The sequence below is a fragment of the Chrysemys picta genome, chromosome 6 (genome assembly GCF_011386835.1).
Source record: "Chrysemys picta bellii isolate R12L10 chromosome 6, ASM1138683v2, whole genome shotgun sequence".
Lineage (NCBI taxonomy): Eukaryota > Metazoa > Chordata > Testudines > Emydidae > Chrysemys > Chrysemys picta.
Window position 1 is genome coordinate 105,578,388 of NC_088796.1, and position 12,663 is coordinate 105,591,050.

General features: G+C 40.5%; 1 protein-coding gene across 2 annotated transcripts; it reads right to left on the reverse strand.

Annotated features, from left to right (window-relative positions):
- Window positions 1–2,023: 2,023 nt before the first annotated feature.
- On the reverse strand, window positions 2,024–12,130 carry LOC101932523 (bone morphogenetic protein 2-like). Of its 2 annotated transcripts, none has more exons than XM_065549503.1 (4): window positions 11,600–12,130; window positions 6,305–6,659; window positions 4,913–4,993; window positions 2,024–3,507 (listed from the first exon to the last, which is right to left on the reverse strand). In XM_065549503.1, exons 1-4 carry the CDS (start codon window positions 12,072–12,074, stop codon window positions 3,381–3,383), a joined length of 1,038 nt encoding a protein of 345 aa, XP_065405575.1. In that variant the 5' UTR covers window positions 12,075–12,130; the 3' UTR covers window positions 2,024–3,380. The 2 variants fall into 2 exon arrangements, with proteins under 2 accessions (XP_065405575.1, XP_005295294.3); XM_005295237.4 differs by having other exon boundaries at window positions 6,305–6,902.
- Between the last annotated feature and the right edge of the window lie 533 nt (window positions 12,131–12,663).

Below are 12,663 nucleotides of genomic sequence, written 5' to 3' on the forward strand. Positions count from 1 at the left end.
AGAACAGCTGCTGTGGTATTTATAGCCATCTAAATAATCTAGAAGCGACCAAAATGTGTTCTGGAGTCTAATAGCCCACAGATCCCTAACTTGTTTTGAGAGTTGTCCCTTGACAACTGTGGGGAAAGGGTAGTGGGGCTTTGATGGTGATAGATAGGTAAGCCTGCCCCTTCTCTAGGGGCATTTCCAACTAGGATTTCCTGAAGGGCTATTTTATTGTCCCTCTAAGGCCTGCAAGGAGTTCAGCCTGAGGAGACCTCTGTGCCTGTGTGGACCTCCTTGTAAAATCAGGGCTAAACGTGTGACGGGCCATTAAAGGTTCCCTAAACTCATCTGAGCACAAGGAACTCTAAAGACCCTACCAGGTCAGGAGACTTTGCACTAAGCAACCCAGAGCACAAAGAGGAAGAGCTTGCAGAAAGAGACGGTTCCTCTTTCAGAAAAATATTTTAAGAAAATTATAATTAGAAATGATCTTAGTTTTTCTCTAATTAAAATGAAAATTTAATTTAAAAACAATTTTCTTCATGATTTGTTGGTAACTTGATTATATTTTTGGCAGGAATTGGTATGTTTGTTTTTAAAAAGATATCTTGTTTAGTTCAGGCTGTGGATTGGGACCTATGCATGCAGATTAATGTACACACAGTAAGCCCCTCCCTATCACTTGCCTGTCACCCTCTCTGTAAAATTTAGATCTGCAAGTAGGGGCCATCTACAGTGGATAAAATTTCCCACTTGCTAACATTGGTTCAGCTTCACGGGTGTTAGCTATACTGGAAGTCTTAATGTGGATGGGCTGCTGGCTGCAACTAGCATTTTCAACATTATGTAACCCTGCTCAGAGCAGGCCTAATCAATGTGATTTTATAAACATCAACTGCAGTCAGTATACATCTCTCCAGTGTAAATGGCCCCTTAGAAAGTGGCCTTTGTAAGACAGTCATGGAATGTTAAACATCTTATCCTGTGCTTTTCCCCTTTTTATGCTCCACCCTCTTCCCAAAAAACGAATATAGGTTTGCAGAATTAAACAGAATGGCTAGAAAAATTAAAGCCATTTAGATATTTTAATATATATATATGTTTTAGTATATTGATGTCACTAGCAGCAATTTAAATAGAAAAATCTCTTAATCCAGTAGCAAAAACTAGAGAGGTTGATGTTAGAATATTCTATCAGTTCAACAATCAAATAAGAGTCTCCTACAAATATTAGCATAAAACATTAGCCATGTTTTACATTTATTATGTTGTTTATATCCACAATACTTCAAACTCATTTTGTGTTAAATTGTATCTGTCATCTGTAAAGAAATACTTATTTGGGTCTTGACATTTAAGTTTTATTCTAGTCTCTAGCAGCTTTTATTTTTAACTTGAATACACCTATACAAACTGATGTAATTACAGTACATTGTATTTTTAAAGTTTAACATATAATAAATTGTCTCCATCCCAAAAAGCAATATTGTGTTTGAATGTTGTTATTGTAAACCATATCTCTCTATCAATGTAAACATTCAGGTTTGTTCATTTGTACAGAACAAAGGAGTTATAATCTGCAGCAATATATTGGCTAGCCAAAAGTTTTATAGCCGGGCATGCATTTGATTTATAGGTCAGTGTGAATGAGTTTTCATGTTTTTTAAATTTGCTTACAGCATCTAACAAAGGAGTGGGACCCTTTTGTCTTTTCTATAAGATATTTGTTGTTTGGTCAATTGACCTCAATGATATTGCACATGTGAGTAAAATTACTTGTGTGCTTAAGACCCATAGTTTGTAAACTGTTAGTGAATCCTTTAGGATGAAAGGCACTATATAAATATAAAAAAATTTATTATGGCTGAATTCATTTTAACCATCTCCTTATACTCCTGAAAATGATTAACTTCTGGTTTACAAGTTGAATGTTTTTTTTTTTTAAAAAAAGTCTGCCTGGGTTCTTCAGCATTCAGATCTCTAAAATGTCATTTGCAGTCTTGCACAGACACCAATCAGACGATATTTGTTTTCTAAATCAACCTTTTATTTAAAAAATACCTTTCTATTCTCAGAGGAGCTACAGGTATGACAAAGAAAAAACAACAGCCACATTGTCCCCAGGTTTCTTTCCTGTTTTTGTAAAAATATCACGTGTAACTAGTTACAAAGGATTATAGTGAACTCTAGAATGAATAGGAACATTATCCTGATAGTCAGAGTTAAGTGACACCCCCCCACCAAAAAAAAATCCACTCCTTTTTCTTAACACCTTAAGGTATTTTATCTAAACAAAGTCTGATACACAGTATATGTTGTTAGCACATCCAGGACATGTCACAGTTTAATTATGAAAATCAACCATGAGAAAAGCGGTGTTCCCAACTGAGTTAATAACTAGTTACCTATCAAGAAATAGACTCAATTCTTAGGAAGAGTTCCCAGTGTGTTAAATGATGCAGTTTTGGGCCCTGTAGTCTGGGGAATCTATACATGTAAATCACTGGACAGATTGGAATTAATGGCCTACTAAAGGCTCAATCAGCCTAAATTGAGGCACCTGTAGCAGAGGAGAGTAGTTAGGCTAGAAGGTAGGAGGGAAGGGAGGTGGCTGCTGCTTTTGGGAGAGAAGGTGGGCTAGGGACAGGGGAGAATAGTGTTTAGCAGATTCCCCTGGAGAAACAGGAAGAATTTAGAAGTTTGTGTTGCTCAGGCTTGTTTGCCAGAAAGGGTAGAACTGTAAGTGATCTTGCTTCAGGACTCAGCCTTTCTGCCACAGAAGGTGTTGTCGGCTGGGTGCAGCAGCAGCTCCGCTGGGAAACTGAAGCTAAGTGGCTGCTGTAAGGCACAACGCTGCAAAGGGGGCCCTGTGGTAAGGATGTACTTTAACAATGACACTTTATATTAAAACATGCTGTACCCTGGCATCTTTCAATTATTCATGGGATAGTGATTGCTTCCCCATACATAATGAGGTTTTCAAATTTAATGTGGAAAAACCTTGAACATTCTCCTTTTCTTCCACCTGGAAAAAATACTGATGAAGGTAACCAGGAACATATTTATTCTCAATTGCATACCACAGTAATCCAGGCAAAAGGTAATCTGAATATGATGTAGTGACAATGTTGTATTGTGAGTTTGAAGATGTCCTTGGTTAAACCATTTAGCTGTAACTTATATGCAGTCTCAAGCCATTCTTTGATATATTTGGTTTGTTGGTTATCATCTGCTGTACAGACTGTGATATCTACACATCTAACTGTCTCTTTACAGTGGAACCGGGCATCTCAAAGATTCAGGGTGCAAAAATGTAGCCGTATAATCTATAAAGTTCCCGTTCTGTAGTGACAAAGACTTCAACTCTTTAGGGATGATTAGAGACCTAGACTTTATCAAAACAGCTGATTACATGCACAACTTTCTACTCGCAGATCCTTCAGCCTTTCAATCACAAGATCTTCTGAATGAGATAAGTACATCACATTAATAGAGGATCGCTTCTGGGGCACACAGCGGGAACTGCAAGCAAAAAACCAAACAAATCTGAAATTAGTTTTATTTGGGGAGGAAATAATCTCAAAATACTATATTGATCCAAATTTGCCATATCAAATAATAGAGCTGAAACAAGCAATTACACCAGCTAAAAATCTGGCCTCTAAATTGGTGTAACTCCATCAGTGGCACTATGCCAGTTACACCTGCTAAGGAGCTGGCCTGAGATTTCTGTTGATACTTCAGGTGCACACATTACTGTACAGGACCTATTTTTAAAAAAATAAGGTCTGCCAGTTGGAGAAGCAAGAAAAGTTATGAATTGTTCCCCCACTCCCTCCCACCCCCCAAAAACCCAAATCACAGCCTGGTGACTCAGAATCCCCTCCCTCCCTCCCTCAGCAGGTTTCTGGCTTGCTCAGCTGCGGTCCCTGGCAGCTGAGCCTGGGCAGGGAGTGAAAGCTACCTCCCCATCCCAGCTCTCTCAGGCAGCTGCTGGGCTACAGAGCAAGCGGGAAGGGCCGGCATTAGAAATGGCTCTCCCCTGCCAGGGAGAGTGGCCTGGGCGGGCAGGCACAGCGCAAGGACAGAGCGCCCCCCCCCCTCCCCCCCGCAGGTAACATGTGGCGGGGAGAGCATGGTGGCCCCTCCTGCCAGGGAGAGAACGTGTCTGTGGGGAGGGGGGGAAACATGTGACTTTCCCTTTAGATCATGCCCCTCCCAGTATGGGGAGGCACCAGTTCTCTATGGGGCACCCTCGGCAGAGGGGGTGGGAAGAGGTGGGGCCTTGGGGGAAAGGGTGGAATGGGGGCGGGGTCTGGGACAGAGCATCCCCCCCCCCCAGGAAATCAGGAAGTCGGCTCCTATCGGTGAATTAGAACTGGACTTGAACAAACCCCCCAGATCCACGCACCCCAAAATGTGGTTTGAGCCCCCCCAAACTTTCAGAAGTTTGTGCCCATTTCTACTGTGAATGGCACTTCACTTAAGGATAGCTCAAATATGTTTCTCACTACTTTATTAACAAAAAAAAAAAATCCAGTTGCATTGCTGGTTCTTTCCACCTCCCAGTAATGTTTGTCTGAACACATCAAGTATTTTCTGAATGATCAATATTGAAGCCCGGGTTTTTGAAAAGGAACTGTAGGTGTTAGGTGTCCAATTTCAATTAACTTTTCAATAATTGGGCACTTGTCTGTCTTGGACCCCTTTGAAAATCCCAGCTGGAGGTAAAAGCTATTTCTGGAGCCAGTTAATACTTTTGCCCCCTGTGTTGTGTTACTGTTGTTCAAGCAGACTGGTATTTGTAAATATCATAAGCCCAATTCTTAATTTCAGTGAGACTTGCTTCCACACAGCAGCTGTAGAATTGGGCTCTGTGTTGTTTTTATTAAGGATATAGGTATCTATGTCCTATTTAATATATTACCTCATCCTGTTTTCTGTTTTATTTATTACACCCCGCTGTGCTTCAGAGAGCTCTCCAGATTCTTCGTCGGAGCATTCTCCTCTTAAAGAAAAGAGTTAAAAACGTTATTAAAGCTAATGTTTAAAATAATTATATAATAAGTAGGTTGGGGGGAAAAGTGTCTGTACATCTGGATGTAGTGCTTACAGTTAGTTTTTTAAAAGTAATATTTAAAAATATTAGATTCTGCTGCAGCTGAATGTATTTTTATAAAATGAGATTCAATAATATGATTCAAGGGTTTTAGCTAATATACCAAATGGAGGACATTATTGTCTTACTGAAGTAATCTTATAAATAGCATTTGTAAGTGTAAGAGAATAACTTTTTAAAAGTGTAGAATAAAGGCTCAAGTACCATTCATCTCTAAAGTCAAATTCTTTCCATTGGACTGACCAGTGACTCGTACCTCATACCCTCCCTCCCTCTCCCCAGCTGCCTTGAAGTGGAAGAATTTGCCTCACAAGAATATACATCAGCTGTGTGTCAGTTATGACAAACTATGCTACATTGCTCATATATTGGCCTAGGATTAGATACGTAAGAACAGCTAAATCATTCTGAGTTAACAGAAGTGAACCCACTTGGTCTTTTGACTAAGGACAGATAAAATGGGACCTCTGACTACATTTAGGTGCTTAAGCATAGTCTGTGATACTCTTTTTAAATCTGAGAGGCAGCTTCTGCTTTTCTCATCTTCCACTATACTTCTGCGAGTGCAATTAACAGGATTAGTATTAGGCCTCATTGATCCCTTTTGCTGTTGCAGGACAATGCATGTGCCTAGGTAAGAATTTTAACAGATTTACTGCAGAAAAGCAAAGACAAGACTGGTATGTCCAGCCACTCTATAAAACGTGTCACTTTGTGGATACATTAACCACAGTATATCTCAGAAATTATGCCATTTGAGTAAATCATATCATGTACTGTATTTGTGTTTCAGCTAGTACCATAGGTGGATGCTTTCCTAAAGCCGTATCAGAACTTCACTGCTGTCGCACCCATGCTGTTCCAGTGTTTGGTTTCTAAACCCTGACAACCCTACTAAATAGTGGGTTCATTAAGATATCTATATTTGCACATTTGGCACCACACTGAGAGCAAATTACTGAATTATTGTGACATAAACCAAATCTGAACCCAGTTCTCTCAAGGTGAAAAGATGTAGTATTTTAACCCCCAATTCCTACTCTAAATGCCCAAAAGTAGCAGGTATATCCAGCAAATGTGCTGCTGGACATACTTGGTACAAACTGACTTTCCAATCATTTGAATGAACTTCCCAGAGCCAACAGTTACTAGAACTCTTGCACATTCCTACATCATGGAAGAGATTTAAAAAGTAGCTACTTGCAAAAACTTGTGAAGAAGCCAGGAGGCTCCAGAATCCAGTGGCTCAGTTGCATTGTCTGAAAGTTCACATAGTGTTGGTGAAGGCTGCACTGTTGTAGCCTGGAATCTTCTGGCAAGTTTCTCCTTCTCTCTGTAGCGCAGTGTTGGCATTCTCTAGTGACCTGCTGTTTACTTCCACCATATAGCTCAGTCACCAGGAAGCGATAAGCCACCAGTAAGGGCTCACTCCGGGTGCATCTGTTCAAACAGTACAGGCTCTTAGTCAGAGCTTCATGGAGAACCAAGCTGCCACTGTCGTCCGTGAATCGTAGCTGAAAGCCTATGACATCTGAGGTGGTCTCATTCAAAATGGCTGAAATGTTAAAGACATCATAACCAGATGGTGGTAGCTCATCTAACGTCAGCACTTTCTCATCTAAGGCTTCGCTTTCTGTGATATTTCCCTGGACCACAGAGATGCTGTGCACAGTAACATTTACTGTCAGCGATTCTGGGTGTAGAGTCTTCCTGAGAAGAACTAATTCTGCAAGCCTCATGGAAGGTTTCAGGTAAGAAATATTAAACCACAGCCATCCTGGAATGCCAAAATCTGGATCTAGGAGAACAATTAATGTACAATTTTATTTCAGACATGGAACCTGTAGACAAGGAACCTGAAGGGGAAACTGAGGCAGTGGTTGTGATAATGGTTTCAGTGAAGCAGAGAAGGTGGGTAGACGGGAGGGTGTACCATTGAATCTGGCCCTACCCTTGTAAAACTTGAAAAATATTGATGCAAAATGTAACTTGAGATAAGAAATCTGTATTTAGTTAGAAACATACTGTGACCTTGAAATCAGTAAATTTCCAGAGGATATTTTATTTCTTTTTAGTAACTTTAGTATGACCTTTGTGCATATTTGTAAACACATCTATTAAAAGAATGGTTTGAAGACACAAATTTGTTTGCATGGGCTTAAGTTTCAACTTGGAGCATATTTTGTTTGTTTTTAATGGTTGAATTGTACCTCCCTGACACTCAATTGATAAAACAGAAATGTTTACAGGCCTTTAATGAAAGATGGCATTGCTGTAGTGATCTTACCTTATTAATGATCTCACTGGTTCAACCTTTCTGGAGGGAGATGTGCAGCTAGGTTTTGCTGCCAGCTCAGATTTGGCTTCTTTTATTATTTTTTTAATAGAGATTTCCAACCATGTCAGTGTATGCCTAATTTTTATTTCATTTAAGACAGTACTTTGGATGTCAGCCAAGGTCTAAGGTCCCTAGTGGGTTTCACTAAACTCTTCTATTTTCCCTGCAACTCTCTTGCTTGCTAATAGTTTTTCTTTTCTGTTTTATTTCATACGCTTATTTGTTTAAGATAAGCTAAGATGATCTTGTTGCTTACAAACTGGATGTTATGGGATCTGTGCCTTAGGTTCCTGAGAACCAGATTCCACACTCAACTATGTGCACACCAGCTCCATCAAGATCAGTACAACTGGCACACATATCTGCAGGCTGAGTTTGGCACTAAATAAATCAACTAAATCATCCTAGATGGGGGAGAATATTTGTTTCTTATCTGATTGCCAATTAAAAGTACATAACATAAGAATGTCCCTAAGGGTCAGACCAAAGATCCATCTAGCTCAGTATCCTGTCTTCCGACAATATCCAGTGTCAGATGCCCCAGAGGGAATGAACAGAACAGGTAATCATCAAGTGATCCATCCCCTGTTTCTCATTCCCAGCTTCTGGCAAACAGAGACTAGGGACACCATTCCTGCCCATCCTGGCTAATAGCCATTGATGGACCTATCCTCCATGAATGTATCTAGTTCTTTTTTTGACCCAGTTATACTCTTAGCCTTCACAACATCCTATGGCAAGGAGTTCCGCAGATTAACTGTGCATTGTGTAAAGAAATATTTCCTTGTATTTGTTTTAAACCTGTTGCCTATTAATTACCTTTGGTGACCCCTAGTTCTTGTGTTCTGAGAAGTAGTAAACAACACTTCCTTATCTACTTTTTCTACACCAGTCATGATTTTATATAGACCTCAATCATATCTCCCCTTAACTATCTCTTTTCCAAGCTGAAAAGTCCCAGTCTTATTAATCTCTCCTTTCCTGAACCTTTTCCAATTCCAATACATCTTTTTTGAGATGGAGCAACTACATCTGTACACAGTATTCAAGATGTGGGTGTACCATGGATTTATATAGAGGCAACATGATATTTTCTGTCCGATTATCTATCCCTTTCTTAATTATTCACAGCATTCTGTTCGCTTTTTTGACTGCTGCTGCACATTGAGTGGATGTTTTCAGAGAACTATCCACAGTGATGCCAAGATCTCTTTCTTGAGTGGTAACAGCTAATTTAGACCCCATCATTTTATATGTATAGTTGGGATTATGCTTTCCAATGTGCATTACTTTGCATTTATCAACATTAAATAAGTAGGGAGTTATTGGTAGTTGGACATGGAAAGTCAAAAGAACCATTGTTTAAAATTAGGACTGTCAATTAATCTCAATTAATCTCATGTGATTAACTCAAAAATTAATCATGATTAATTGCACTTATAATAATAGAATACTAATTGAAATTTATTAAATATTTGTGGATGTTTTTGTACATTTTCAATATTTATTTCAATTACAACACAGAATACAAAGTGCACAGTGCTCACTTTATATTATTATTTTTTATTAGAAATATATGTATGTAAAAATGATAAACAAAAGTATTTTTCTGTTCACCTCATACAAGTAACTCCTCACTTAAAGTCATCCCAGTTAACATTGTTTCGTTGTTACGTTGCTGATCAATTAGAGAACGTGCTCATTTAAAGTTGTGCAATGCTCCCTTTTAACGTTGTTTGGCAGCCACCTGCTTTGTCCACTGCTTGCAGGAAGAGCAGCCCGTTGGAGCTATCTGGTGGGGGCTTGGAATGAGGGTGGACCAGTAGCCCCCCCATCAGCTCCCCGCTCCCTAAATTCCCTGAGCAGCAGCCGCCCAGGAGGCTATCAATTGCCGGCAAATATTTGTAATAAAAAATAAATACAAAATAAGCACTGTACCCTTTGTATTCTGTGTTGTAATTGAAATTAATATATTTGAAAATCTAGTAAACTTCAAAATATTTAAAATAAATGGTATTCTATTGTTGTTGAACAGTGCGATTAGTCGCAATTAATTTTTTTTATCGTGATTAATTTTTTTAATCGCTTGACAGCGCTACTTAAAATGCATTCTCCCAGGACTGACCAGTGTACTGGACCCTGATCAGGATGGGGATGGACTGTTGGAGCTCCTGGTGTGGACAGGACCTTAGCCTTACACTGTAGACACTATGTTCAGCCTCATCCAGCACAAAGGGTGTCCTTTTATAGGTCACCAGTCTAATACCACAGATTAGAAGAAGCCCACCCAGTTTCTAGGACCGATGCACTATCTGGACCCAGACTAGTTGGTTTGGCCAGGTCCAAAACTGAAGAGGGCCCACACCAATCACTATGTGGAAGACTGTGGCTGATGTGTGACTCTCCTTGCCAGATAATGCACCTTTTGCTCTCATCATTCATGTGGATGCCCAAGATGTGGCACTGTAAATATCCCATTTCTCTTTCCCCAGGTATGTGATGACTCAGGTTAAGTTCAGCTGGTTCCCGCCTGTCTTCGATTATTCACCCAGACCTTATCTAGGTAAATAAATGCTGCAGAGGGTGCCTGAGGCCCCTTACTGGTTCAGGGCACAATACCTCAGAACAATGAGGCACAGGATGCACAGCGGTGCTTTTAACAGCTGCTCTAAAATGGAGCAGTGCTTGCTGTTTCCTGCCACCCACTGCTGACAACAACATGTGTGCAGGAGACCTGGAGCCTACCCCCGTGGAGCTAGCTCCCACACTACAAGTGCCCTTTTAGGACATTGGCACTTGTAGTGTGGGAGATAGCCCCACTCCAGCCTACCCGTTCAAGGTAGCGCTATGTTTCTGTTTAGCCCAGGAGGTCAATCCTAATTTAGCGACCCTAGGAGACACTCTCAGCCGTGTCTCTGTGGTTAGGGCTTCTCTGCATAGGATTTCGGCCTGGAGGCTAACCCTAGAAACGTAGCCGAAAGCATAATCCCCCATGGCGCTAGACGTATAGCTAGAGTGACAGATGGGGAAAGCACTGCACAGCATCTCCGAGGACAGGAGCCTGTAAGCTGTAACAGGAAGCAGGAGCCACAGCCGGGGCTTAAGCCACCCTCCACGCCCTATAAGTTGGAAGCCCGGGACAAGGAGCAGCCAGAGCGAGACTCAGCTAAGGGCCAGCATCCCAACCACAGCATCCCCCGGTTGATGGCAGGAAGCATCGAGTTCCCTTTCCCAGCACAGGGCAAGCAGCAGCCAGTACCAAGGAGTAGTGGTAACCCCAACCACAGACCTTTACTTGGACCAGGACGAGGAGCAGTCAAATAAGCCCCAGAATTATCTAGACACGGACCCAGGGAGATGCCAGAACTACTCTGAAATGATTCCTGTATTCCTGAAACTTTTTTTTAATGCTGCAACCTTGCCAGGCGTCTGTCTGGTAATCATGCCATTTGCTGTCTTTCATGTAACAAGATTAGATATAGTCATCAAGTGTGCAAATTAGGGTGTTATGTCACTTGCATGAAATCTCCAGACTTCTGAACCATCAGCCTTAATAGTTATATTATAAATATACACAGGCCATTCTGGTTTCACTGCCGAAGCAGCATGACAAGCACAACGTAAACAGACTGGATAAATGGTGACAAGTAAATTAGATTTTTAAAAACTCATTTTTAAAAATATCAATTGTTATTAGTAATGTGAGTAAGGACTTTTTTTGATGTGGTTTGTCTTGGCGATAGTCTCCATAAGACTGACATGTGCAGGTAGTTTCAACTGGTGACTGAAGTTTAGTTGGTTGGGAGTTAAGGTAGCTTCTCATTTCTAAACTGCTCTGTCCTCAAAGCAGTCACTTGAAAGAAACTGATCCTTTTTATTTAACTCTGGCCTAGGAGACTGTATAGAGATCTCTCAAAACAAATGCTGTGTGTAATAAAATGTATAAAGCAGATATTGAAACGGTAAAGTAATAGGTTTATAAAAGCAATGTCATTAATGATAAGAGGAAAAAAAAATCTATTGGATAACCTGTTTTTAAAAGGAAACCATTTCAAACTGGCAATATTTTTTCCCCTTAGGAATTGTTTATCATGGTAATGTTTAAAGTTATTCAAGATATGATGTAAATCACAAATAAATAGTGGTCAGTTTCCTACCTTGGATGCTCCTGAAACTCTGCACAAGAGTCCCTTCGCTGTTTAAGGCTGGTGGGTTTCGTAGATGATAGACTAACTTCATGTAGTGGTGAGGCTTGGTCCTGAGAGGTATGGATAACTTATTGATATGTAGCATTTCCAGGATGGCCTTGCTTAACTGTTCATCTGTTCCCCAGATAAGCTGGCATTTCCCTGCCCCTGGGCAGTGAGAACAAAACATCAACAGCAATCCACAGATGAGTCCTAAAAACAGAGAAACAATGCTCATGGTGGGTCTGTGAGTAAACAAAGTTTTAGAGAAAAAACAGAATGTAGCCTTTTGCTGGTTCCTGGTGTTTTGTCTTCTAGCTATAATTGCAGAGGGGTAATAATACTCAGCCAGAAAACTGCAGTTAATTAGTTGCAAGGACTTGGTGCCATTGGCACTGTCCTGAAAACTAATTACTGGTAAACAGAAAGTCCTAGAAGACTTCATTCGGAGGATGTGTATTTACTACACACACACATTACCTCTCTTTCTTTCTCCCTGGTTTGTTGTTGGGACAAAAGCATTTTGTATGTTGTGAAGATGATGTATAGAATTTTTGTTTCTGTTTTTTAAATAGTTTTGTTCATTTAGATTAAGTGACTCGTTGTTATGGAAACGGAAGTCCCTTAATCTATTCACAGGCAGTTTGTGGCAACGGTAGCAGTAATGCATGCTTTCCCACACTCCCTGCACGAATGACATTAACCTTGACTTGGGAAGACCACCCGCTGCACACATAAGAGGTGGTTTATTCTGCATTCCACCTCAGTCCTATGTCTTTAGTGAGCACAAACTGCCAGTTGTCCTAAATCCTTCCAGAATATTATGCATTGTTTGTACAGCTAGCTGCTACCCACTGGGGGTCAGAACCTCAGACCACTCAATCGATTTCACTTTGCACTAGATCGGGTACTCGAATTATTGTCACAAGAGTAAAAGGCCCTTGACTTAGCCCCTGAGCCATTCCATTCCCTATTTACTCTCTTCTACTAGTTTCAGTATAACATAACTTTTCTCTCAGGCTTTTTTGGGGGGA

Excerpts from the sequence above, each read along its gene's own strand:
- LOC101932523 (XM_005295237.4), bottom strand. The coding sequence starts at position 12,074 with ATGAAGTCTTCTAGGACTTTCTGTTTACCAGTAATTAGTTTTCAGGAC. Across the intron at positions 4,994-6,304 it reads TTCTTCACAAGTTTTTGCAA|AGGAGAATGCTCCGACGAAG; the intron begins GTAGCTACTTTT and ends CTTTTCTTTAAG. Across the intron at positions 3,508-4,912 it reads AAAACAGAAAACAGGATGAG|TTCCCGCTGTGTGCCCCAGA; the intron begins GTAATATATTAA and ends TTTTGCTTGCAG.